We start from the raw sequence: 27,003 nt of genomic DNA, 5'->3' as shown, positions 1-27,003 counted from the left end.
ACTTTGGAGAAAGTGTGAGTTTAGTTCCAGATCACCATAGTAAGGTAAAAATCACAACAAAGCAAGTCATACAAATTTAAAAGCTATTTACACTACACTATAGTCATCCGACGAGTTGACTTACTTGAAAAGAGTCTGATGCTGGGAGGGATTACGGGCAGGAGGAGAAGGGGATGACAGAGGATGAGATGGCTGGATGGCATCACCGACTCGATGGACATGAGTTTGAGTGAACTCCGGGAGTTGGTGATGGACAGGGAGGCCTGGCATGCTGTGATTCATGGGGTCGCAAAGAGTCGGACACGACTGAGCGACTGAACTGAACTGAACTGAACTGATAGTCTATTAAGTGTGCAATAGCAATACACCTAAATAAACGTACATACCTCAATTAAAAATAGTTTATTGCTGAAATACACTAACCATCATCTGGCTTTCAGCAAGTCATAACCTTCTTGCTGGTAGAGAGTCTTGCCTTAGTGTTGATGGCTGCTTAATGATCATGGTGGTAGTTGATAAAGGTTGGGGTAGCTGTGGTTATTTCTTAAAACAAGGCAACAATGAAGTTTACCACATCAATTGACTCACCTTTCATGAACGATTTCTCTGTAGCATGCAATGCTCTTTGATAACATTTTACCCACAATAGAACTTCTTTCAAAATTGGAGTCAATCCTCTTAAAGCCTGATGCTACTTAATCAACTAACTTTAGTAATATTTTAAAGCCTTGATTGTCATTTGAACAGCCTTCACAGTAACTTCACCAGGAGTAGATTCTATCTCAAGAAACCATATACTTTGTTCACCCATAAGTAGCAACTCCTTATTCGTTAGTTTTATCATGAGATAGCAATTCAGTCATATCTTTAGGCTCCACTTCTAATTCTAGTTCTATTGCTATTTCTACCACATCCACAGTTACCTTCTCCACTGTAGTCTTGAGCTCCTCAAAGTGACCCAGGAGGGTTCATAAATTTATTCCAAACTCCTATTAATGATATTTTGACCTCATCCCATGAATCATGCATGTTCTTAATGGCATCTAGAATGGTAAATCATTTCCAGAAGATTTTCAATTTACTTTGCCCAGATTCATAGAGGAATCACTATCTATAGCAACCACAGCCCTATGAAGTGTATTTCCTAAATAATAACTTTAAAGTTGAAATTACTCCTTGATCCATGAATTGCAAAATGATTGTTGTGTTAGCAGGCATGAAAACAACATTAACCTCATTGTACATCTTCATCAGAGTTCTAAACTGACTAGATATATTATCAATGAGCAGTAATATTTTGAAAGGAATCTGTTACTCTGAGCAGTAAATCTCAACAATAGGCTTAAAATATTCAGTAATCCATGTTGTAACAGGTCATCCAGGCTTTGTTGTTCCACTTATAGAGTACAGGCAGAATAGATTTAGCATAATTCTTAAGGGCCCTATTATTTTCAGAATGGTACATGAGCACTGGCTTCAACTTCAATTTACCAACTGCATCAGCCCTACGTTTGACGCTCTGAAGTCAGGCATTCATTGATTTCTCGTCTTTAGTTATGAAAGACCTAGATGGTGTCTTCTTCCAAAAGAAAGCTGTTTCATCTACATTGAAAATCTGTTGTTTAGTGTAACTGCTGCTGCTGCTGCTGCTAAGTCACTTCAGTCGTGTCCGACTCTGTGTGACCCCATAGACGGAAGCCCACCAGGCTCCCCCGTCCCTGGGATTCTCCAGGCAAGAACACTGGAGTGGGTTGCCATTTCCTTCTCCAATGTGTGAAAGTGAAAAGGGAAAGTGAAGTCGCTCAGTCGTGTCTGACCCTTAGCGACCCCACGGACTGCAGCCTACCAGGCTCCTCCATCCATGGGATTTTCTGGGCAAGAGTACTGGAGTGGCTTGCCATTGCCTTCTCCGTTAGTGTAACTACTTTTAATTATTATCTTAGCTAGATCTTCTGGATAACTTGCTTCAGCTTCTATACCGGCACTTGCTGCTTTATCTTGCACTTTTATATGATGAAGATGATTTCATCAACCACTACTATGATCAGCGAGCAGCCATCAGTATCCCTGCTCACAGTGGCAGAGAAGACGAGTGCTTGGAGAAAGGCACAAATAACCTTTTGAAATGTTGTTTACTCCAGCTTCTTGGAAACCTGTCTCTAATTCATGACAAAAACTGGGGCCGTTTTAAGAAAGGGGGATTCAACAATCATTCGAGGGTATTAGAGTAGTTTCAGCAAAAATAGAAAATAAAATATAAAGCTTTTAGGGAAAAAGTAAGGAATCTGAGATACACTAGGAAAATGAGTAATAATTAAGCTTCCAGAAACAACTATCAATATAACTACCTATGTCTCAGTTGCCTATTGAAAAATGATGAGGTTGGGGTCATACACAAAAAAGGAAATAGCCCAGAGTGTGCTCTTCATTCCTCGCAAATCTTAACATTACAGAGTCCAGTCAAGACTGGTCAAATCCACTTGTTCCTTAAGAGAGATTATACTCTTATTAACAGTGAAGTCCTTTCATGGCCTAGTTTGCCTAAGGAAGAGAAACTAGAGAGCAGATTGCTCTTTACATCATTCTACACTGAGCCCTCCCAGCCACTTTGTGAACTCAACAATCTCTTCTCTTTTCTAGGATCTTGCCCAAATAAAATTCCCAATTTTGAGAATTTCACCACAAAAACTTTAATTTCCTTCTAATACGTCAAGTAAATATATATAGTGGCATAACAAGACTCTTTGTAATCTAGAAATATTTTTATCTCTAGCTCTCTGATTTAAGTTTTCACAGATAAAGCAAGTAAAAAAATAAAAAATGATTTTTCAGTGCCTACATTGCTTATAAAAACATCTATCTCTCTGCATTTACATTTCTAGAAAAAAGAAAACTATGCACAAAACTATTGCTAATTTACTACAAAGCAGCAAGTTAAAGTCTAATCTGGCGGCAAATATCCCCACCGTCTGGAGGCTGTGATTGCTCTACCTAAAAACAACATACAACCTTGAATTGATGGCTTAGTTATGATCATAAAGCCCATCCTTTCTCTCTGAGTAAGAGAGGGGTGTAAATTTTCATTGTTCTTTGTTAATTTCTCCAAATCCAAAAACTCAGATTCAGATTCCTTCCTTACCCTGCAGTGTCATTCCTCATGGATCCAAGAGAATAGTAGCCAAAAGGAGATCTAAACTCCAATTTTACTGTCAATTTCAGAAAGCAAAATATACAATCATCTTTAATCAACTTCACATACAAAATATATCTGTGTAACAACATAAAGCAAGAAAGGCACTTTGATAGAAGCACACCAGGTACAAAAAAATTAATACAACTGAAGGCCAGATATTAACTCTGAATTTAAGAGCAAAAGTTTTCTCAATCTGTTCATGAATTAGTTTAATTTTGGCTGGCCCACAGTTGGGCTTCCCTGGTGGCTCAGGTGGTAAGGAATCTTCCTGCAATGCAGTAGACCCAGGTTCAATCCCTGAGTCAAAGAAGATCCCCTAGAGAAGGGAATGGCTATCTAGTCCAAAATTCTCACCTGGAGAGTTCCATGATCAGAGGAGAAACTACTAACTAACCACTAGAATGAACCAAATAATTCCTAAATAATACTAATTTCCAAAAAAAAAAAGTCCTAATTCCTTGTGTTTCAAGGCAAACTAATCTCTTGGACAGAGGCACCTACCTGGCAGGCTACACTCCTTGGGGTCGCAAAGAGTTGGTTGGACAAGACTAAGAGACTAACGTGTATACCACCATAAACTATCTATGCTTGACTGAGAGCATATTTGTTCCCCAAAGTTTTATGAACTTGAAACTATTGTATTCCAGTTATTCTCAGTACACCAGCAGTAAAAATTAGATTAAAAAAAACAAACGATTAAATTATAATCAAAGCAAAAGTTTACAAAATAATTTCTAATCATTTTATTAAATAGGGTTTTCCATTTTCTAGGGCACTAATGAAATATAAAGAAGATAGATGACATGCATAAATATTCATTTCTAATTTTTACCTGATTGTACAATTTTTATTAGTAAAAATCTGTAATTCATACTTCTGATTTGAAGATGTGATTTACCCAGAGATATTACTATTGAATTTAATTTGCATCACCTAGAAAAATAATGCCTAGAGGTCATGGAACTATTGTAATGCCAAAATAACACTTAAAAGGTTAATAGAATAAAAAATAAATATGTCATCACATTGAAATCTATATTAACAAAAGAAATAATAGCTTGAAGTTGTTCATCTTTTAAAAGGTTACATTTCTCTTGGAAAGCAAGGAAAAGTTCTTACTGCAGAGGACAAACAGTGGGATAATTTACATATGAAGGTAATTAAGGCACATTCATTAGATGTGTTCTAAAAACATTAGATACGTTCATGGAAGGAACAAAGTAGGATCTTTCCTGCTTAGTGCAGGTGGATTGACTCAATAATTAAAGAGAGCCCTTACAATCTCATCTCCAAATTAATGGTGGTACCAGAATTTGTCATGTTAAGTTGTCTTTATGGAAGGTAACCCTCTTCAAATTAAACTAAGAAGGTCAATCTGGAGGAGTGCAAACACAACCCCAGCTTTCTCCTCCCAAAACAATATGCCATAATATTCACCACCATCTTATTCATGCTGATCTAGAAGGACTTTAAGATTCACATCTCATTCTAATCTTGAAAAAGTTCAAATTGGTCATGTAAATAGTTATCTGAATGCTATATATACACATGTATATTTCTTTCCATACCATGCTGCTTAGAAGTATTATAGAAATGTGCAGATTTCATTATTCAAGTTATGGTGTTTCATTATAGTGATGTATCCAAGTCATCACTGGGCAAGAAGGAATTCTGCACAAGAAAGTATACATTAATCAGAACCACCTATAGACTGAAACTTGTTTGTGAAGTTCTGTTTTAATTAGAAAATTATTGGTGTCCTAAGATCAGCTTCCAATGATTAGTACTGACCAATTTTAACAAGAAGCTTACTTTTTAAATCTTCTACTATATTCAAATGCTATTTAAATCCATCAAGAAAATAAAACCTGAGGAGAATAGGCCTGTTCAGCCAAGCTCTTCTGTTAGACTAGATTATACCAGATTTTCTATTAGTAATCAATTAGATTTTAAATAACTATCCAAAAGTGACTTTTCCTAAGTGTCTGGAAATGCTATAAGCCCTAAGCTACACATTGGTCATGAAGAAATATTTGCCAATGGATAATGGATAGGAAAAAAACCATAGGAGCAGCCCTAACATCACTATGAGGTGTACACTAACAGCATATTGGTGAAAGAAATTAAAACAAAATATTTATGACACGTAAAGGTATGACACAAAAATAAAGCAAATTTGAGGAATATTGGCTGAATCCCAGAAAAGATAATCCTTATGAACATGAAGGAATGCTGCAAATTGTAAGTGAATGTTGATGATGGAGTTCATTAAGAGATTCATGTTACAGTCAGAGCTCTGCAAACCCCAGTCACTGGATCTTATACAGCATCAAAGATTAAAATAAAAATAAACACAGCATATTCCAACTCCTTGAAAACATTATATACACACAATTTTATTATACTGAAAAAATATATATACAGGGGTCTGATTTTCCTTGAACTATCAAAATACAAAAGAAATCCAAAACACAGATGTAGCAAAGTACCGGGATTTTATATTTTGGCAGGTGCTCAATATGCAGCCCACATAATCACACGTTAATGACTGGAGTGTGTTAATCAGCATGCATACCTGATTCCTTCTTGCCCAAGGGGGGAAAAGCCAGCTATTTCAGATCATGTCAATGTTTCTACTTTTGATAAAGATTTTGATAATAGCTAAGTAAGAAAACTTTTCCAAAAAATATATTTAGAAAGATATATTAATAATCATCTTGTTTAAATGAGTCACTTTAGGAAAGTTTTTTTTAATATACTTTAAAAATGTGTTTATTTTTTAATTGAAGGATAATTGCTTTACAGTATTAAAGATATATTTTAATAGCAGGAATGATAAATAAGGTGTGCATATATAAAGGTGATAAATGTTAACACATTGATCTAGGACAGCATTAGTTGTCTATTTCACTATTCACACCATGCCATAAAATATAGCTTTATTTTTTGGTCCAAACTGTGAGTAAATTTCTGTCATTATGTTTCTGAGATGCATTTAAAGATGGATGATATTGTGTGCTAACATAGTTTCAGAGTTATAGAAAATGGGAAATCTTCCATAGGGCTTCCTCGAAAATGTTGTTTCACAACTCAGGGGCAAGGAGGAACATTTTCACTTATTAAGTCTAGGTTTGAATTTTACTTAAAGTGAGTGGATATCCAAAATCCCAAAATGAGAGTGGTAATAACTAAATTTCTCAAGTCTAAACCTTGCTAGTGTATGGACTTTCCCCCCAGTGCTTCATACACCCAATCAGGTACCAAATAGATGAATATAAACCTCACACATGGTTTGAACCAGGTGAACTAGTGGGTTTCACTACATTTTCGAAAGCACAGTCTCAATAAAAGTGAGGAAATAAATTTTGAGTGCTGCCTACTACCTTAAGTTACTAAATCTTACCAAAAGCATGACAATTCAAGTTTTTAAAATCTTTTGAAAGGTAACAAAATTAGAAACCTTCTAAACATCTGTCAAAATATAAAGCATGACTGCAAAGGATTAAATCCTTACTCAAAGTTCCTAGACTTTGCTATCATGTAATGGCAACAGCTCCATTCTAGAAAAGGTACAAAATCCACACCAGAATTTTTAAGACTCAAAACGAACTATATAGAATACTTGAGAGTTGATTAGCAACTTCACTGAACTGAAAGCAAGAAAGACAGAGAGGAGAAATTGTTTGCAAGCAGGGAAGTATTATTTATTAATTTATTCATTAAATATCTCAATATGCCTATTATTTTCTTTAAGTTGTAACTAACGATTTATTGACATCTTTTATTTATAGTGGAAAATTACTTTTAAAACTTATCTAGGAGATAAAACTTTCAGGAATTTAAGTAGGTCTCTAAAATAAGGAATTCTGATATCCGGACATGAGGGTCCAGTATGATTATTTCTACCTAATTAGACTAGTAATTAAAAGCCAAATGCATATAATCCCATTTGTCTTAAGATATATATAACATGAGAATGCATGCAAGTGCACAGGCACACATGCATGCAGGAGGTCCCACTTACAATCCTGTCACTTTGGGGTTCTTATAAGAGATAATGTTGGTATCTAGACCACATTCCCATAACCTACCCCAGAAGTTACCTGTAAACAGCTCCTTGTTGGGCAAAAAGCTTCTGCCCTCACATGGAACACTCTTGGTGCAGGAGCATTGCCTAAACCTTCCCCACGCCCTGGTCTCATCAACTTTATTTTGTGTTGTAAAATATTATCGACTAAATTTCTACCCAAGTGTATATGATATAAAATATCCTACTCACCCTGTGTGTGAATCTTGTCATCTTCAGACTCTGTGGAACTCTTCAAAGATGACTTCCCTAACTGCCCCTCTTTCAGTTCAGTTCAGTCGCTCAGTCGTGTCCAACTCTCTGCGACCCCATGAATCACAGCCCCTCTTTCACTCATCATCAAACTCTCCCCTGCACTATTGCAACAGTTTTCTTAACAAGTGCCCTTGCTTCTGGTGTCATCTCTTGCAATCCATTCTGTACCCAGCAGGTAATATGATCTTTTCAAAATATAATAAACCAAATCACGGTAGTGTCCTATTTAAAATCTTCCAGTGGCTTCCTCCTTCACTTAAAGTAAACCAAGCACCTCACTGTAGCCTATGATACCCCATAGTACCTGTCATCTGCCTGCCTCCTAGATTTGATTCTCTCCCTCACCCATTCCACTCCAGACACTGTTGTTTCCTATTGCTCCATGCTGATTTACGAGGTCCAATTACAATGTATAACAAATACGACCCACTGAAGAGAGTAGTTACAAGTTTCACTTAACTTCATAACAACTACTCTGGATTTAAATGTAGAATGAGGCAAAGTGTTTATTAAATTTTACTCTAACCATAGTTATCCTACTCCAGCACTCACATTCTCTATATATAGGTTTGCAAGACTGTCCAGAAACCTAAAATCCTTCTACTGTTTTCCTTTGCTTGGTTGAGAAAATTTGGTCAGTGATATGATCCTTGGGGTATAAGTCATTACAGGTCTGATATTACACTTGTTATACACTGAATCTATCAAATGAAAAGGGAACACAAAAGGGAATTTCCAAATGCAGCTGCTATTTCCCAATTGTTAAATCCTTTTATTATACCATATAAGTACACAGCTGGGAAATACCATAGAGTGGGAGCTAAAACAAAATATTTTGGCTTCCAGACATTCAGAATATACAAAGTCTCCAGTGGAAAGTAATGACTGATATCAGAAGAGAATGAAAGTTTGAAAACACTTCCAGCAAATATCATTTCTTTTATGTTAATATAACATATTTGTATATTTAAACTGTTTTATGCTACCATAAATCCCACTTAACATAAATTTGGTAAGCAAATTATTAATATCTATTTTCTGACAAAATATTAGATTAAAACTTTGAGACTAACTCACCAAAGCAATTTTGCACTTGCTAATATACAAATAAATTTTACTAAGAAAAATGTAAAGAGTGCTCTAAAGAAGTAAAATCTGAACTGTGTTATTTCTGCCTCAAACTGTATTTTCCAGTGTAGATATTTTGATTTGTCCATAAGTATACTTGGCATAAAAGCTAAAGTATATCTTGAACCCATCCCTTCTCTTTATCTGACCTGCCTCTACACTAATCCAAGCCACCATCATCTCTACCTGGATTTTCCAAACAGCTTTCTAGCAGATCTTCCTCCTTTCACTCTGTCTCCCTCCCATCTATTCATAATACAGTCAGAAATTATCTTTTTGAAGTTCTTAAACACTTCAAGGGTTTCCTATTCTGCTTAGAATCAAGTCTTACTTCCATAAAGTTATCTATTAATATAAGATCTCGGATAACTGGTCCCAAACAATCTTTCCAACCATATCTTTTCTTTTCCCTATGCAAGGAAAACAAATCTTCCAGTGGATCTAACTGTATAATGATGATTCCCTTTGAATCTAAAGTTGGTCTAGAACAGTTAGTCTAGTCCAATTCTCTATTTCTCACCTACTGCTTCAGAGTACTAATTGTGACTGAGAAATCATCTGAAAAAGAAAAATGTCTGCCTCCATAAATTATGGAATTAAGTCTTTGAACTAGTTTTGAGACAATAGAGCAAGAATTTTTAAATATGTTATTAAAGGCATTTTTAAATATTACTTAATTTTTTATTAAGGGATAAAACTTTTCTTCATTTCCCACTTAAAATATTTTTCATTAATTTAACCAAGAGTTAAGACATGTAAAACAGGGTTTAAAATTCCTAATCTAATAAAATATGTTAAGATTTCAGTCAGTTATAAACGCTAAAAAAATTGAGTACTTTTGCTTTAAACTAGATAAGTAATGTCACTTATGGTTCCTGTTTTAATGTTTACAGGTAGAACTTAACATGAGAAAGTAGGCTAATACAGTACAAGTATTTGATGCTGTTTCTACCTTTAGGGCAAACTCCTGCAGTTTGACTGAATGATACTCAGGAGCTTTACATGTCCTTTTGAAATTAATATGTAGGCACACAAGTGAGAAAAGCTTTATTATTAACCAAGAATGACTGTTAAAAATGATAAATACTTGCATTTCCTTACTGAAGATGTATTCACTCTATGACCTCATTCACATAGATATGTTTGCTTATTATAATTTTTCCATATTAATACACAGCCAATTAATACACTTTATTGGATCATACCTATTTTGTGTTATTATTAAGTTCACTATCTTAAACACAGAGTATCAGAGAATAAGATAACCAAATTTTTCTCAAAATTAAACTAAATCCCTTTTGGCAAATTGACCTAATAATGGACAAACACTAAACCACAAACCATCTTCCAATTTTTCCCACTAACTAGTAGTATATTAATAACAGACATGGTGGCTATTTTCATGTGCTGTGCTGTGCTTAGTCACTCAGTCACATCTGACTCTTTGTGACCCCATGGACTGTAGCCCGCCAGGCTTCTCTTTCCATGGGGATTCTCCAGGCAAGAATACTGGAGTGGGTTGCCATGGCCTCATCCAGGGGATCTTCCCAATCCAGGGATCGAATCCAGGTCTCCCACACTGCAAGTGGATTCTTTACCATCTGAGCCACCAGGGCCTGAACACAAATAACTCGAACGCTTCAGATTTTGAGCTTTCTCTAAAATACATATTTGTAATGAGCCCATAATAACAGACATATTTAGGGACAGTGGCCAGATTTTAAAAGCTTACCATTCTTTGCTGAGACGACAGAACACTGTCCCAGTCAGCATCCTGTTGAATGGTATTGACAAGTGTTGGTAGCTCCTCAGAGTGAGGTTTGTTGTGCATTATGGGGTGCAGAGGCAGATGGGAGGCCACATGTTGATCACTGCCCTCTTCCTTTTCCCTTGAGGTCAAATCTTGGGTCATTGCTTCCTCTCCATCAGCTGTACAGGCAAATGGAGAGGTGGCTTGCTTGGAAGACATTCTTCTACAAAACAAGGAAACAACATGGATTTTTAAAAGGACTGTCAATGACAAAAGAATAAAACATCACTTATATTTGACTAATTCAGAAAAAAAGGAAAGTTCTCTAACTTCAGAAATATTTATGATCTAAATCACTGTAAAAGAATACTTAGCTTATCTGTTCCACTTTCCTCTTTGCTTTTTTTTTTTGTAATTAATTTATTTTTTATTGGAGGCAAATTATTTTACAATATTATATTGGTTGGTTTTGCCATATGAATTTGCCCCGGGTTTACATAAGTTCCCCCTCCTGAACCCCCCTCCCACCTCCCTCCTCCCTTTATCCTCCCTCTGGGTCATCCCCGCATGCCAGCCCCGAGCATCCTATAACATGCATTGACCCTGAACTAGTGATTCGTTTCACATATGACAACATACGTGTTTCAATGCCATTCTCCCAAATCATCCCACCATCACCCTCTCCCATAGAGTCCCAAAGACTGTTCTATAACTCAGCAAACTTCCCAGTAATTGCTGTACATTTTCTTTACCAATTCACAAATGAAATTATTATGGAATGAGTTTTCATAATGTATAGTATATGTATGTGTGCATTTTTCCTCTCAGTTCTCCCAACCAGATTATTAAGAGTAATTCAGTTGATGGCTAGCAAAAAAAAAAATGAATAGAAAAAAATGAAAAAAAATTAAAAGATAAACAGCAGATGAACCAGTTGGGAGGATGAATTTACAAGCATCCAGATTTCTCTTATGCTTTACATAGAAACAAAGGAAGTCTATGTAAGAAAATATATAATCACGAGAGTAAGTAATCTATGATGAAAATCCTAAACAAACTTGGTCCAGACATCTTTAGTTTATACCTTATGTTAATGAGCACTAGGCCTAACACTGACTAGTGCCAATCTGATCTTTTTGTAAAGACCTTCAAGGTGTCTCAATTGCTATAACTATACTTTTAAGCGACATATTGATTGAGTGGCTGATGGTGCTAGATTAGTCTTAAGGCATTTTAATTGAGTACATGAAATAACTATGCCTCTGTTTTATACTAGAAAGTATATATAAGATTCAAAGCATCTACTATGAACATAGTAAAATGCCTGAGTGCTTGCATGCTAAGTCGTTTCAGTCGTGTCTCTTTGCAATCCCACAGATTGTAGCCCACCAGGCTCCTCTGTCCATGGGATTCTCCAGGCAAGTATACTGGAGTGGATTGCCATGCCCTCCTCCAGGGCATCTTCCCAACTCAGGGATCAAACCCTCGTCTCAGGCATCTCCTGCATCGGCAGGCGGTGTTCTTTACCACTAGCACCATCTGGGAAACAGTAAAGTGCCTACTACGCATAGTATTTTCAAAACTCCAAAAACATTACTGAACATTCTCTATGTATCTAAAAGTAAACATCAACTACAATCAGCACAAGGGCTTCCTTCTGTACTTTCATATACAATCAGAAAATCATGATTATTAAATAGAATTTCAAACCTTTTAAAATATTTCTTTATTAAGATGATTTTCTTAGCTATTATGCCTAGAAATAAAGTCACTAAAAGTTTATAACTTAAAAGAAGAGGCAACTGAATATTTTTCTAAAACTTTACAATGTTTTTGTTTTATAGATTATTTAGCTCTAAACTTGCTGTGTAATAAGGAATAAAATCTCCACCTTAATTGCTCTTTAACATTAATTGATTTCATACCATTTTTTAAAAAATGCACAAATCAGTTAACATAGGAAACCACATGAGCATTTTTCAAATTAGCAAATCATTAACTTGCTAGTACTGTTTCTACAGACAAATAAATACTGATTAAAGGGTCTAGAAATCTGAGATTAACAGTTAAATTTACAAATCTGTCACATGCTTTCATGAATATTGCAGTGAAGGAAATATCAAGTGCAAAGAAAAATAATTAAGTTAATTCCAATTTAAACAGTAGTTTTTATGTAGCAGCCCATGTTTCACATAGGATTTAACAGCTAATGCTAAATTTCTCACAATTAATGAGGGGGCTCAGATTTAGTATCCTACAGTGAAAAAAATTAATATAAGATCAGTTAATCTAATTATGCACAGTTCTAAATAAAAGTATTACAGGCTTTTGAAGTGCTTTGAAACATATTAAAATGCTGATACCTACTTTATTAATCATTCTATAAATGGTAAAAAAATAATCTATTAGACTTGATATTAGAAAATAATATGGAGAAAAGAAAGTACAGAAGTATATCTATATTTCTTTGAGGAGAAAAAAATGAAATGTTCTAAAGAGTACTATATCAAAGAATTAGTTAAGACTATCCTTGACTAATTTCTTTCAATACTGACAAATGGAGAAATGTATATAAACTTACAGAAAATGATACCACAGGATGCTTCTTAGTATACAGGAATCATCTAGAACTTATTTCACTAGCCTCATAATCACTATAGTAAAACCAAGCAAATTATAATTGTTCTGCAAGTTTATCAAGAGCTTGCCATTAACAAGAGTGTTTTCATAGTTCAGATAATAACAGTACCAATAATGTAATCATTCACATTAAAGACAAAAGAATGAATTTACTGCTGCTTTTTAAAACAGCTAAATACAATTGAAAGTCATAATCCAAAACTCAGAGTGACTTTAGTTCCCCAACAAACATCCTCTTATTATAAAGTGACTTGGCTCCTTCCAATAGCAATATCTGTGATTGTTGGTTTAGTATAAATTAATCACAACACAAAACCCCAAATGAAAAGTCTCTTAAGAATAATTTCAACTATAAACTGCACCAATGAACAATAGTGCACAATCCTAATTAAACACAACCATGCAGCTGTAAAAATAGACGAAATCTGTCCAAAGCCATGGGTTGAGTTTAAAGGCTGGTTTGTTAGAGTGTTTTCTTAAGGAAGGCTGGGCCCTCAGTCTTAATCAGCCAATAAATTATTTCCTGCAATTACATTAAATAGAAAATTATCTTCAAATGGGGAGTGTTAATTGAAAATCAAAATTCAGAGGGAAGTTTAGAAATTACACGCTGAATACAATTAGTGAGGAAAGGCTTCACCTCTGCTTCATCAACAGTCTTCTGGTGATTCCTCCAATGACCATTCAGGAAAGCTACCAATTTATAACATCACACAATCTGTGGTTTATTTTGCACCTACAAATACCAAAGTGTATCAGGGTTGCAAATAAAATATAGGCTGCCAACAAAAAGCAATATTAAATCTGACTGTTCATCCTCAGTTCACAACGTCATTAAGGGACAAGGAGGAGAAATGGATAGACCATAATAGTTAACAACCGAGGAAGGCTTACTCAACTTCAAAATCCCTCCCTTTAGGAAAGAAATTAACATTTTTTTGTTCCAAGAATACTTTTCCATATCACATTTTATTTAATTTCTTGTGTTTCTGTAGTTCTCAATATGTTGTTAGCAGAGAAAAAAGGTGATTCTTGTTCTTTTAGCTAGGTATTGCCTCACTGTATACATTTCCTTTTGATATAATTGTTGGGCTTGTTTCAGGTTTGTCTTTTACTGATAGTTTTGTTAAAGCTTTTTGTTTACGATGGTGATTTTGTTGCATTTTTAAAAGGAAAATGTGCACAAATTCTTTTTAATGAAATTTATTAAATATGTTACATTTACTTAAATGTCTCAGATTCAATTTACTGATTACTTTTCCACAAGTATTTTGTTATAGAATCCTTCAATTTTCTGATTATATTCTCATTTATCTCAGTTCTTTACTTTAGCTTTCCCTTTAACTAGACCAACTAAACTGTATTCAGGAAGCTGCAGAGATACTTTACTTTTGGTAATGCCTTCACTATAATCATTGCACCATGGCTACTCTTCTTCAGAAACTCATAGATCAAATATACAGTTGCTTTAATGTTTTAAAATATCACATGGGATGTTGATTTTTATTTTTAATTCTCATTATCAGTAATTTTCCATTACAAAAACTTCCACCTGGACAGTGTATTAGAATAGTATCTTATCTTACTTTAGCCGCTGCCCATATACAACTAATGGGCGTCCCTTGTGGCTCAACTGGTAAAGAATCTGCCCACAACGCGGGAGATATGGGTTTGATCCCTGGATCGGGAAGATCCCTTGAAGAAGGGAAAGGCTACCCACTCCAGTATTCTGGCCTGGAGAATTCTATGGACTGTGTAGCCCATGGGGTCGCAAAGAGTCAGACAGGACTGAGTGGCTTTTACTTTCACTTTCATATACAACTAATAAGCAAAAGAATTAAAATCTTTGTGAAAATGGTCAATTTCTATGTGACTTAACTTTGTTTTATTTTTGCACTATTATAACTTAAAAATCATTCAAATGAATTGTTTTTTTAATTTGTATTAAAAAAAACTCCCTAGCTATATACCCCCTGAAAACAGGGGTTTATAATGGAAGTGCTGACACAACCCTAACTAAAGCAGCACAAATGTTGCCGCTATAATACACAAAATCAAGTTCTATTATTCTAAACTATCCTCGCTCATGGGATTTTTCTTTACTGTGCTCCCAGCCAAACTGCTGAAGCATGAAAAATTTAAATGCAATCAAATGCGCCCAATTCTACTTTACTAGAACAAGTGTCTACAGTGGTACAATCTTAAAAGGAGATGCAACAGATTTGTTTGGTGTTTTTTTTAACTGTTTATTTATAATACAGTGCATTGGAGATAAAATAAAAGAGGAAATTACACTCACATGGTACCAGTGTATTGACTACACAGAGTACATTATAATCAGAGAGAAAAACTACATTGTCAACTTATCACATTGGTTAAACAAGATGGTTTTCTGGGGCATAGCTATTATCAAGTAAAATCTCCAAAGAGAATTACATATCTTTGGGACACATAAAACTAAATTCCCATCATGTGTTCCCCGAGTTTGAAATGTCTCTGCCCAGCAGATCAAGTGAATTCCCAGGATGCCAGGCAGTGGGAAGAACTTCAGGGCTTAGGACTTTTGAAAATGAGATGGTAGGAGATAAAGTCCCGGTAATTGACAAAGTTTTCTAGGAAGCCCGTAAGAGTGCTTCTAGGAAGATTATTATTTTATTCCAAAACTCCAGGATAAAATCTGAATGCTTAGACCATTATCAACCTACTCAGACAGTAAATTTATTTTATATTCTTTAACAAGAAATCAAGATTAGCTGGTCCAAGACTGGGTAAAATGGTGAGGACTGGATATCTACACATTAAGTACTCTATCTCAGACAAACCTTACTTTCTAGAACTTCAAATCTTTTTTATTTGGTAGTGCTATTTTTTAAAGTCATTTTTATGTCTAAAAGTTAGGAATTTTTAAAACAACTTTCTCATAAGACACAGTCACTTGAAATTGCTTTTTTCTCCCTTTTACGATTGCTTAGAAAAAATTCACTTCAATACTATCATTTGGGACTGACATAATTATCCAAAGAAGCCATTGAATTTATTAGAACAATATTTTAACCTGGCTTTTTTTTTGTTTTCATTACTTCTAAGGTTATTATCAAATGGCATTCATTTCTTAGGGGTGCTACATTTACTCAAAAGAAGCCCTGTTTTTAACATAAAGCAACGTTTTAATAGTTGGTTTATTTAAAGAAAAAATTAAAAACTCAGGCCAACATTCACATTTATTTTTGCAACTCAGCCCCAGGCTACCAAGGTAGACTTATTTCAGTCAGATACTTCACTGTTAATTTAATGCTGCAAATTGATTTGATACTGAGAAATAAACAACTAATTTTCCAAAAATATAACACAGAGCCTCTCATTTTAAGGAGCATGAGTAACAGATATGTTCAGCTGCCAAAATGCACAATACCCAGAAACCCCTACAAAAGATGCCAGTCCACCCAGCCTAGGGCAAAGAGTGATTTAAAAACCCTCTTCCTGAACCTCTAACTTCCACCTTTAAGTATTGGTACAGGCCGAGGGAGGGACCCTTTTCAGACATTAAAATTAAGATAAGCCTTTTTAAACTTTTCTCCACTCACCCGCAATTTACTCATTTGGAGCATGAGGGTTGTTTTTGATTCTCTGTATTGTTTATCCAGCACTAGCACCTGTCCCTCACTCCACCTCCAAACTTCCCTATGCTTCTGCCAGCTTTTTCTCCATATTCCATCTCCTTAATAGCAAATCAGAAAATTCCATGAAAACGGTTACTGCTTTCAGAGCTACCCTGGAGAGTTATAAACCTATCTTTTAAAGTTTGTAGTGGCTCTTTCAGAATATATATGGTAACGTATACAGACAATATCTGCTAGAAGAAAACTCACTAATTTGAGTTAGCTGTCAAATCAGTAGTGATGAGGCAAATGAAAAAGGCTTGAAGCCCTTGAAGTATGTCTAAGAAGGGACTTAAATTAATGGAGTTTGACTTATCTAAGGCTTCTAATTTTTCACACCAAAGCTCCAAAATTGTCTTCAAAGGCCTTCTGAGGTTCTTACAAAACAGGGACTACCTGGAACAGATTCTTCTCAAGTCATCAAAGTTTGTGTTTCTAGAGTTTATATTTAGCTGACAATATTGCTGTCACTTTATATAGCTTAAGACTGTTCTTTGGACTAGAGCTCATATGTCTTGGAATGCTTTGACTCATGAATTGTTTCTCCTGATAATGTTACATCACGTAACCAACTCTGTCTAATTGGTTAGTATCTGCTGGAAGAGGCAGGCAACCAGCCTAATGACTGGCTGCCTCACGGATTGCCTATGGAAAACCTATAATTATTACATGTGTCTCTGAGTATCCAGTTTCTTCCTGGGATCAAAACAAGTTGCCTTCATGTAACCTCTATACTTTTTGCTTGATAGAAATAATATTGAATTTTTCTCAAAGCTAATCTACCAATTACTTGTTGAGATCTTTGCTTTGGAAAGCCAGGACCAGAATACATAAATAAAATCAGTCACCTAACAATAAGAGAAAAACCAAACAATGGCTACTATAAATATACTTACTAAGAGGATTTTAATCACACACAATGACTTTATCCCTCAAATGAAAGACTTCTATTTGACTTGAGTGAAAGAAAGCTGTCTAAAAAATAGTAAAATAAACTTATTTATATACATTCACTTTGAATCTCCTCTTCACATGAAATGAGAACCATAATTTTTAAAGTAAAAACCAAATATGTCTTTGTCAGTTTGAAACAAATCCACAAGTACGAAAGCCCAGTTACAGGATATCTTATCCAATTATCAATAAAATTATAAACCAGAACAATAACTACGCAGAGAGAAAGGGTAGGTAGGAAGCTGTCATCTCTATTTTCACTTTTCAGTATTGCCAGGAAAAAGAGAAAAATGAACATCGATACTATGTAGTTTTGAAAAGTGAAGGCTCACAAATGGTATCAGTGAGCAAAATTATGTAAGGAAGCTAATCTCTGAGGTTCTCCTTTAGCTAAATAAAGCAAGCCAGCAATTTCTCTCTTTCATGTAATGAAATAAGGTATAGACTGCAGGTTCCTATCAAATAAGAGGAGAAAGACTAGGAAGAAGAGGAAGCAGGAGGGGAACAGGCGAGGGTGGAGAAGGAGAGGAGAAGGGGGAGGAACAAGGGGAAAGGGGAGGAGAGAAACAACAGTGGCTTTGCAGTTCATTTTCAGTTTGTCTACTTAATGAAAACCTCATTGTACAACACTGAAAACCATTTCCAGCAGGCAAAGTATTTCTGATTCAGCAGAGGTTACACAAGCATCAAAGCAGTTAAATATAGGTGCCAAGCCACATTGCCAGGAGCTCTTAGTACTGTGAGTTAGTGTTACCTGACAGCTTAGTGAATATAAAATTACTTGTTTCTCCAATTGAAGACAATCAAATTGTCACCTTCCATTGTAATAATGCACAACTGGTGATCAGCAAAGTGCAAACATAATTACCATGAAGAAAACAAAAAATCAAATCTAAATCTCTCTACAGAGTAAACACATCTATCTGGCTTCCCCCAAAAAGGAGTGCATTTTAATGCTGAATGCTGTGATGCAATCTGTTATTTAAGAACAAGATTTATTAGTCTTACAGTAAATTAAAATGGAAAACAATAAGAAAGACCAATTAATAAAAAGTGAATGCAAATACTGACAAGAGCACTACAACTTTCTGGAGTATAAGGCCTTACAAACTACTATCTCTGCTGATAATGCTAAGTATATATTAGCAGCAGGACCATTATAAAAACTACCCTTTCAGATATTTCTCTCTAGCCTAGAAAGCTTTCAGCAGGTTGAAAAAGACAGGTATTATTCAAACTTCAAAAGCTCTTGTCTTATTTTTTCATAAAAATAAAAGTATTTTGCCTTCTTATTGTCTTCTAAAGTGGTCTGTATTTCCAAGGTCAAAAATTCAGCTCACAAAATGACTTAGTATCTATCTCTATCCATGTTTGCAAAAATAACCAAGCACTGGGTACATGTCCACAATTTTTATTTATGCTGAGACACTCAGCATCTGGAATTCTCAGCCAAATTTGGTGGCCAGATTGGCCCACTATGAAAGTGATTTCAGTAACCCAAAACTTGGTTAGTATTAAAGCCCTGAAAATTTGACATGTTTTTCCCTCATGCTGAAAATTCCTAAGTAATCTATATAAATATAGATGTTGCTCCAGCCAAACTGCTTTTTTGAAAGGTGTTACTAACGTGATTTCATATCTATCTCAAAGTTTAAAGCATTCAGATTTACATTATTCTTTCCAATTTGGCAGAAACTATCTTTCCACTTCAAAGCACTCCTAACATAGGAGTTTTCTTCCTCATCAATAATGTCCTTCTTTGCATTAAAATATGTTCATCATTGCTTATTATTAGAAAAAAAAATGTATATCAAAACTACAATGAGGTATCACCTCACACTGGTCAGAATGGTCATCATCAAAAAGTCTACAAATAATAAATCCTGGAGAAGGTGTGGAGAAAAGGTGGGAATGTAAATTGATGCAGCCAATATAGAGAACAGTATCAGTTCGGTTCAGTTCAGCCGCTCAGTCGTGACCGACTCTTTGCGACCCCATGAATCACAGCACACCAGGCCTCCCTGTCCATCACCAACTCCCGGAGTTCACTCAAACTCATGTCCATCGAGTCGGTGATGCCATTCAGCCATCTCATTCTCTGTCGTCCCCTTCTCCTCCTGCCCTCAATCTTTCCCAGCATCGGGGTCTTTTCAGATGAGTCAGTTCGTACGGAGAAGGCAATGGCACCCCACTCCCGTACTCTTGCCTGGAAAATCCCATGGACGGAGGAGCCTGGTAGGCTGCAGTCCATGGGGTCGCGAAGAGTTGGACACAACTGAGCGACTTCCCTTTCACTTTTCACTTTCATGCACTGGAGAAAGAAATGGCAACCCACTCCAGTGTTCTTGCCTGGAGAATCCCAGGGACGGGGGAGCCTGGTGGGCTGCCGTCTATGGGGTCACACAGAGTCGGACATGACTGAAGCGACTTAGCAGCAGCAGCAGTAGAGCTACCATATGATCCAGAAATCCCATTCCTGAACCAGAAAAGAGAAAAACTTTAATTCAAAAAGATACATGCACCTCAATGTTCATTGCAGCACTGTATGTAACAGTCAAGACATGAACGCAACCTAAATGTCCATCAACAGAGGAGTGGATAAATAAGATGTGGTACATACACACAATGGAATATTACTCATCCATAGAAAATGAAACAATGCCATTTGCAGCAACATAAATTAGACCTAGAGATAATCATATTAAGTGAAGTCAGTCAGTAGAGAAAGGCAAATATCATACGCTATCACTTATATGTCAAATCTTAAAAAACAACACAAATGAACTTATTTACAAAACAGAAATAGATTCACAGATATAGAAAACAAACTTATAGTTGCCAAAGGGGAAACAGGGAAGGGATAAATTAGGAGTTTGGGATTAGCATACACACAGTACTATACACAAACTAGATAAACAACAAGGACCTACTGTATAGCACAGATAATTATAGTCAATATCTTGTAATAACCAATAAGGGAAAATAATCCAAAAAGAATACACACACACATATATACATATATATGAATCAATTTGCAGTATACCTGAAACGAGCACAACATTGTAAATCAATTCTATACTTCAATGAAAAAAGAATGTCTTCCTTTTTATCAGAAAAGTATATTTTATATATAATGTCTGATATTTCCAGTCTTTCTTTTCTTGACTGTATAGAGCTTCAGCCTTTCCGAAAACTAAGATCATGACATCTGGTCCCATCACTTCATGGCAAATAGATGGGGAAACAGTGGAAATAGTGACAGGCTTTATTTTTGGAGGCTCCAAAATCACTGCAGATGGTGACTGCAGCCATGAAGTTAAAAGACGCTTACTCCTTGGAAGAAAAGTTATGACCAACCTAGAGAGCATATTAAAAAGCAGAGATATTACTTTGCCAACAAAGGTCCATCTAGTCAAGGCTATGGTTTTTCCAGTGGTCATGTATGGATGTGAGAGTTGGACTATCAAGAAAACTGAGAGCCGAAGAATTGATGCTTTTGAACTGTGGTGTTGGAGAAGACTCTTGAGAGTCCCTTGGACTGCAGGGAGATTCAACCAGTCCATCCTAAAGGAAATCAGTCCTGAATATTCATTGGAAGGACTGATGCTGAGGCTGAAACTCCAATACTCTGGCCTCCTGATGAGAAGAACTGACTCATCTGAAAAGACCCTGATGCTGAGAAAGATTGAAGGCAGGAGAAGAAGAGCATGACAGAGGATGAGATGGTTGGGTGGCATTCCTGACTCAATGGACATGAGTCTGAGTAAACTCTGGGAGTTGGTCATGTACAGGGAGGCCTGGTGTGCTGCAGTCCACAGGGTTGCAAAGAGTCAGACATGACTGAGCAACTGAACTGAACTGAATTGAACTGATATTCCCTTTTTTCTTGATACTTCTGTTCTAAATAATCTCAGGTATAATCCTCTAAATCAAAAATGGATCAGGTAAAGGAGAAGGGGAAGTATAGCAAAGAGTGAAAGTGTAATGAATTAGGGACTGTTGACAACATGTGATTCGCTGAGCTTGAATCTCAGCATTTAAATTCAAATATTTACAGATCATGTCTTAGAAGGATACTTTCAACCTTTATAAACCTGAAATGGCCACCATTTCTCCGTTTTATTAGTAAAGAGTGGAGAAGGGTGAGATAAACGTACTAGGTTGACTTCATGGCAAAATTAAAAGCAGAATACAGATAGAAGAAATAGCAGAAAGGGAAAATCTAAAGTCCAGTTACAAGTTTATTATGATTAGAAATAAATTTCATATCATTAAGAGAAATCTGATTGTGAGAAGTAAGATTGTTCTAAAAGGAAAGATCTTTTTCCTTCATCTTGGCAAAAAGCTCTTTTCCCAAAGGGTCTTACTTATAAGCTTAACACAGTAAAAACCTCTCTGCAAAGAGGGTGGCAGGAGGTGGGAGTGGGTCATGTGGTTCAATCAGTATTTTTCAACTTCAGTGATGAGTAATATATTCCTAAAATTATGATCCTACAGAATATTCCTCACAATATGATAATAATAAAAAGTGTCCACAAAAAGAAGAAATCTGTTGTCAGAGAATGTCTTTTAGACCCATGACCAAAAGCTTAAGATAAGTGGAAGAAAACAGAAAACTAAAAGATTTCATTTTATTTTTTTAAGTTTATTCTATATGTTCTATGACCATAGGGGTTATGACTACCTTGTTCATTAATGGATCCCCAGTGCTCAGGATATTGCACAACACATTGCAGATAAATGGTAATATTGGGGGGAGAGAGCAAGGGAAAATTAAGGATGGAGAGATGAGAAAATAGTTTTTAAATTAAGGTACTTCTATAATCACAGAAAATGCCACTCACATGTTAATGCTACCAACCCATATATTATTCTTTCTCTATATCCTTTTTATCAAACATCTCATTCCTTGATATCTAAATTATTATTTTTATATCTGTATTCCCAACAATGAACTCTCTCTCTCATCTCCCTGAAATACAACAATCCTCAAGTGACTGCTAGAAAAGTATATCAAGATTATGCCAAGATGTACTTGCTATGTCATATTCAACAAAACTTAAAATTAGATTCATAGGGGATTTCCCTGGTAATCAATGGTTAAGAATCTGCCTGCCAAATGCAGGGACATGGGTTTGATCCCAGGGTCAGGAAAATTCCACATGCTGCAGGGCAACTAAGCCCGTGTACTACAACTACTAAAACCTGCTCACCCTAGAGTCTGTGCTCTGCACCAAGAGAAGCCACCAACCACAATGAGAAGCCTGTGCATCACAACTAGAGTAGCCCACCTTGATCTGACACAGAGAATATTCATGTGTAGCAACAATGTCAAAATAACAAATAATTATTTAAAATCAGATTCATTCTTTTCCTCAACACCCTCCCTCATTCACTCACACCCAGGAAAGTATGGTGCTCAGAATCATCCAGGTTCAAAACATGAACACCAAATCTGTCTCCTCTTTTCTATCCTTGCTCATCATTGCCAGCCTGTCATTAAGCTCCATCAACTCTTCTTAATAATGTTTCTCATGCTCATACCTTCTTACCATACTCATGATCACCTTCGTACAGGGCTTTATTACACTTCATACCTTGACTCTTACAACAGACTGTAAACTGATATCCTGAATTTCAGTATCTCTACCTCCAAATCAGTCTTACTGCCACCCCCAGTATTAAGCCATTCCCTTGATCAAGAAAAATCAGTGGCTCTCCTCTGATGACAGAAAAAGTCCAAACTCCTGATTCTGGCATTCAAGGCCCTCCATCCAGATCCAATCAATCTTTCTAAGCTTATCTTCTAGTAGTCTACACTTTAACCTTCTACTCTATTAGACTGATACACTCGGACTTCACTTAATAGCTACTTCCCAGCCTTTGCTCTGCCTGTCTTTCCCTATTTCCTTAGCCTTCCTTTCTTATCATTAGGAAACTAATTGAGCCTATTCCAGGTAACTAGATCCACCCATCTTCTAATCACGTCTAATAAATACTCTGAAATTTTATTTTTTATATAACCCATTCAACACAGTGCATACTATCTTAAACAATCTTTTTAAAATATATACTATAATTATATTTTTATGCCTTAGTTGCTCAGTCATGTCCAATTCTTTGCAATCCATGGACTGCAGCTCGCCAGGCTCCTCTATCCACGGAATTCTCCAGGCATGAATATTGAGGTGGGTAACCCTTCCCCTCTCCAAGGGATCTTTCTGACCCAGGGATTGAACCCAGGTCTCCTGCATTATAGGCAGATTGTTTACCACCTGAGCCAGTAATCCCAATCAGATTACAAACTTTTCCAGAGAAAGAACAAAATACTAGACTTCTCTGTATTCCCACAGCACCTAGTACATATTTTACACAAAGAAAACACTCCATAAATATTTGCCTAATTATATAAATTTTATTAAATGAACTGGTGGAAATAAATTTAGGGTATTCATTTAGCTGGAGGATTTAAAGTAAAACTTCTAGATCTCTGCACATAACTTGGTTCTTCAGGTCTGTCTCCTCCTCCCCCACCCCCTGGTCAATTAAATTCATTTTATACTTCAAAAGTTCTACATATTCTGTGGGAAAACAAATCATCAATCTGTTGTTAAAAACATTCAAAAAGATAGATAGATGAACAGACAGATGAACAGCTATGGATGGATGGATAGATGCGGAAGAGATGATTGAAAAAATACATGAATAGTATTTGCTAGATGTTTAGAAAGTATCAGTTCCTTTTGCTGAGCACTGTTACATATATTATCTCACTTAGCCCTCAAAACAATTACAATTAGGTGGGGGTAGGAGGAGAAGCGGAGAAGGCAATGGCAAGACACTCCAGTACTCTTGCCTAGAAAATCCCATGGATGGAGGAGCCTGGTAGGCTGCAGTCCGTGGGCTCACTAAGGGTCGGACATGACTGAGAGACTTCACTTTCACTTTTCACTTTCACACATTGGAGAAGGAAATGGCAACCCACTTCAGTGTTCTTGCCTGGAGAATCCCAGGGACGGGGAAGCCTGGTGGGCTTCCGTCTATGGGGTCACACAGAGTCGGACACGACTGAAGTGACTTAGCAGCAGCAGCAGCAGCAGGAGGAGAAGGGGACAACAAAGAATGAGATGGCTGGATGGCATCACTGACTCGATGGACATGGGTTTGAGTGAACTCCGGGAGTTGGTGATGGACAGGGAGGCCTGGCGTGCTGTGATTCATGGGGTCGCAAAGAGTCGGACACGACTAGTGACTGAACTGAACTGAACTGAACTGAATGCCCATTATCCCTGTTCTAGAGAAAAGGAAACCAAGGCATGAAAATGTTTATTTAAAAAATATTAAAACTAGGTCACACCTAGTAAGGCAGAATTTAAACTCAAGTGATCTAAATCCAGGGAATATGTACTAGAATTAAAAGTAACTGATAATAAATCTAACTTAAATGAATTAACTATTTTCAATTATCTGAATTTTTACTAGTTCATATACTTCCTATAGAACTTTATTTTTAATATTCAAATTAGCTATTCTAGATATTCATTTAATCCAAGCATAGTCAAAGAATTCTCTGGCTTTCCTTTTCCCTTTTTCCTTCCTTTCTACTTCTAGGATTCAGGGTACTCAATTACTGATTGACAACTATAAAAGGAGAGAGGGGAGCAGAAAGGAGAGCAGGTAACCTTCTAGCCAATCCATCTGACTCTTTGACAGTGAAATTGGTTACAGAAGTAGTCGAAGCTATTGGAATACAAATCTTAAAGATTCACTGTCATTTTCATGCAGTAAATCTTATAATAAATATTTGTTGGTTATTAACGATCTATGCTTCCCCTGAAAGATCATAGTTCTGACAACTGTGGTGTTGAAGAAGACTCTTGAGAGTCCTTTGGACTGCAACGAGATCAAACCAGTCAATCCTGAAGGAAATCAATCCAGAATATTCACTGGAAGGACAGATGCTGAAGCTGAAGCTCCAATATTTTGGCCACCTGATGCGAAGAGCTGACTCATTAGAAAAGACTCTGATGCTGGGAAAGATTGAAGGTGGGAAGAGAAGGAGATGACAGAGGATGAGATGGTTGGATGCATCAACGACTCAATGGACGTGAGTCTGAGCAAGCTCCAGGAGATGGTGAAGGACAGGGAAACCAGGTATGCTATAGTCCATGGGGTCGCAAAGAATCGGACACAAATGAGTGACTGAACAACAAAATGCTTGCCCTGGCATGCTTTTACTGATTAACCTGATGAACAGCATTTGACTATATTCTAATACAGATAGTTGTGAGATAAAATAAGGATATCAATTCCCATTCATTTCAAAGGTCCAGATAAGTATGAAACCCAATTTCTACCTTACAACTCTTACCAGAAAAGCCATACCAGAAGCATCGTATACTACTGGAGCAGTTTCACTGCAAAAGTAGGTGTTAAGGATAGCCCTGAGGGAAAATTAGATGAAGTACTTAACTGGTATACATTTTAATACATCACCCATCTAGAATTCATTGTAGGAATGCAGAGTTAATTTAGATATTCTCTTAAAATCTGACAACCATATAACATTACATACATCCTAACTTCTGGCAGGGCAGGCCAGAAAAAATTCATACACTAGGGCATTCATTTTTATAAATTATAACTGTGAAAGTTGAAGAAAGGTTTTCACTGCTAACTCAAATTTCCACATTTTTAATATACACCTACAAGTCTAATTTCACATATAAAGTACTGCTATCCTGTATTTTTCCCTCACTACCTCCACCACCCTTCCCTACTCCTTATAGCTATTTGCTTTAAGTTTCACACTTGCACTTGCTGGTAACATATTATTATAAACCATTCCAGGAGAATATTAGAATCCAATGTTTCCATGGATCACTGTACAGAATTATTTGCATTATCATTATAGAAGACAACTATGACTACTGACTGTCTTGCACACTAAGGGGTTCTTTACCAAGTACCTATATGCACACCCATTAAGCCACTGAAGTTCTAGTTTTCCCAAGCTTTGCTCTGAGAAAAAAAATCTACACTATTTATCCAGTTTTGTTTCTTCTTCTCACATAAGCACCACCTCACAATCTCCCAAAATAGAAACATTTTAATATGCCTTGTCTATTAGTTTTAATTTCTTCAAAAGTAAATCTTTCATTTGCATCCATCCAGTGCCTAGACCTAGAAAACTGCTACCAGTCTTAACATAATCTACTGCCAGAAGGAAAAATGTGGATTCATAAAAAGATTTAGAGTAGGGATTTAAATCCCAGACCTCTCATTTACTAGATCTGTGAACTTGACAAGTTACTTAACTCTCTGAGGCTCCTTGTCC

At 36.1% G+C, this 27,003-nt stretch overlaps 1 protein-coding gene across 32 annotated transcripts in view; it reads right to left on the bottom strand.

Annotated features, from left to right (window-relative positions):
• Positions 1 to 27,003, bottom strand: part of SOX6 (SRY-box transcription factor 6) — a 734,686-nt gene that overhangs the window by 409,829 nt on the left and 297,854 nt on the right. For all 32 annotated transcript variants that reach the window (XM_088843068.1, XM_055423307.2, XM_055423317.2 and 29 more), the window contains one exon: positions 10,396 to 10,636. In XM_088843068.1, coding sequence (XP_088699194.1) covers positions 10,396 to 10,632 — 237 coding nt within the window. In that variant the 5' untranslated portion in view covers positions 10,633 to 10,636. The remainder of the gene's footprint in view (positions 1 to 10,395; positions 10,637 to 27,003) is intronic.

This window comes from Moschus berezovskii, chromosome 14, assembly GCF_049115385.1.
Source record: "Moschus berezovskii isolate FMDL1 chromosome 14, NW_MosBer_1.0, whole genome shotgun sequence".
Taxonomy (NCBI): Eukaryota; Metazoa; Chordata; class Mammalia; order Artiodactyla; family Moschidae; genus Moschus; species Moschus berezovskii.
This window is presented reverse-complemented; position numbering and strand designations above follow the sequence as displayed.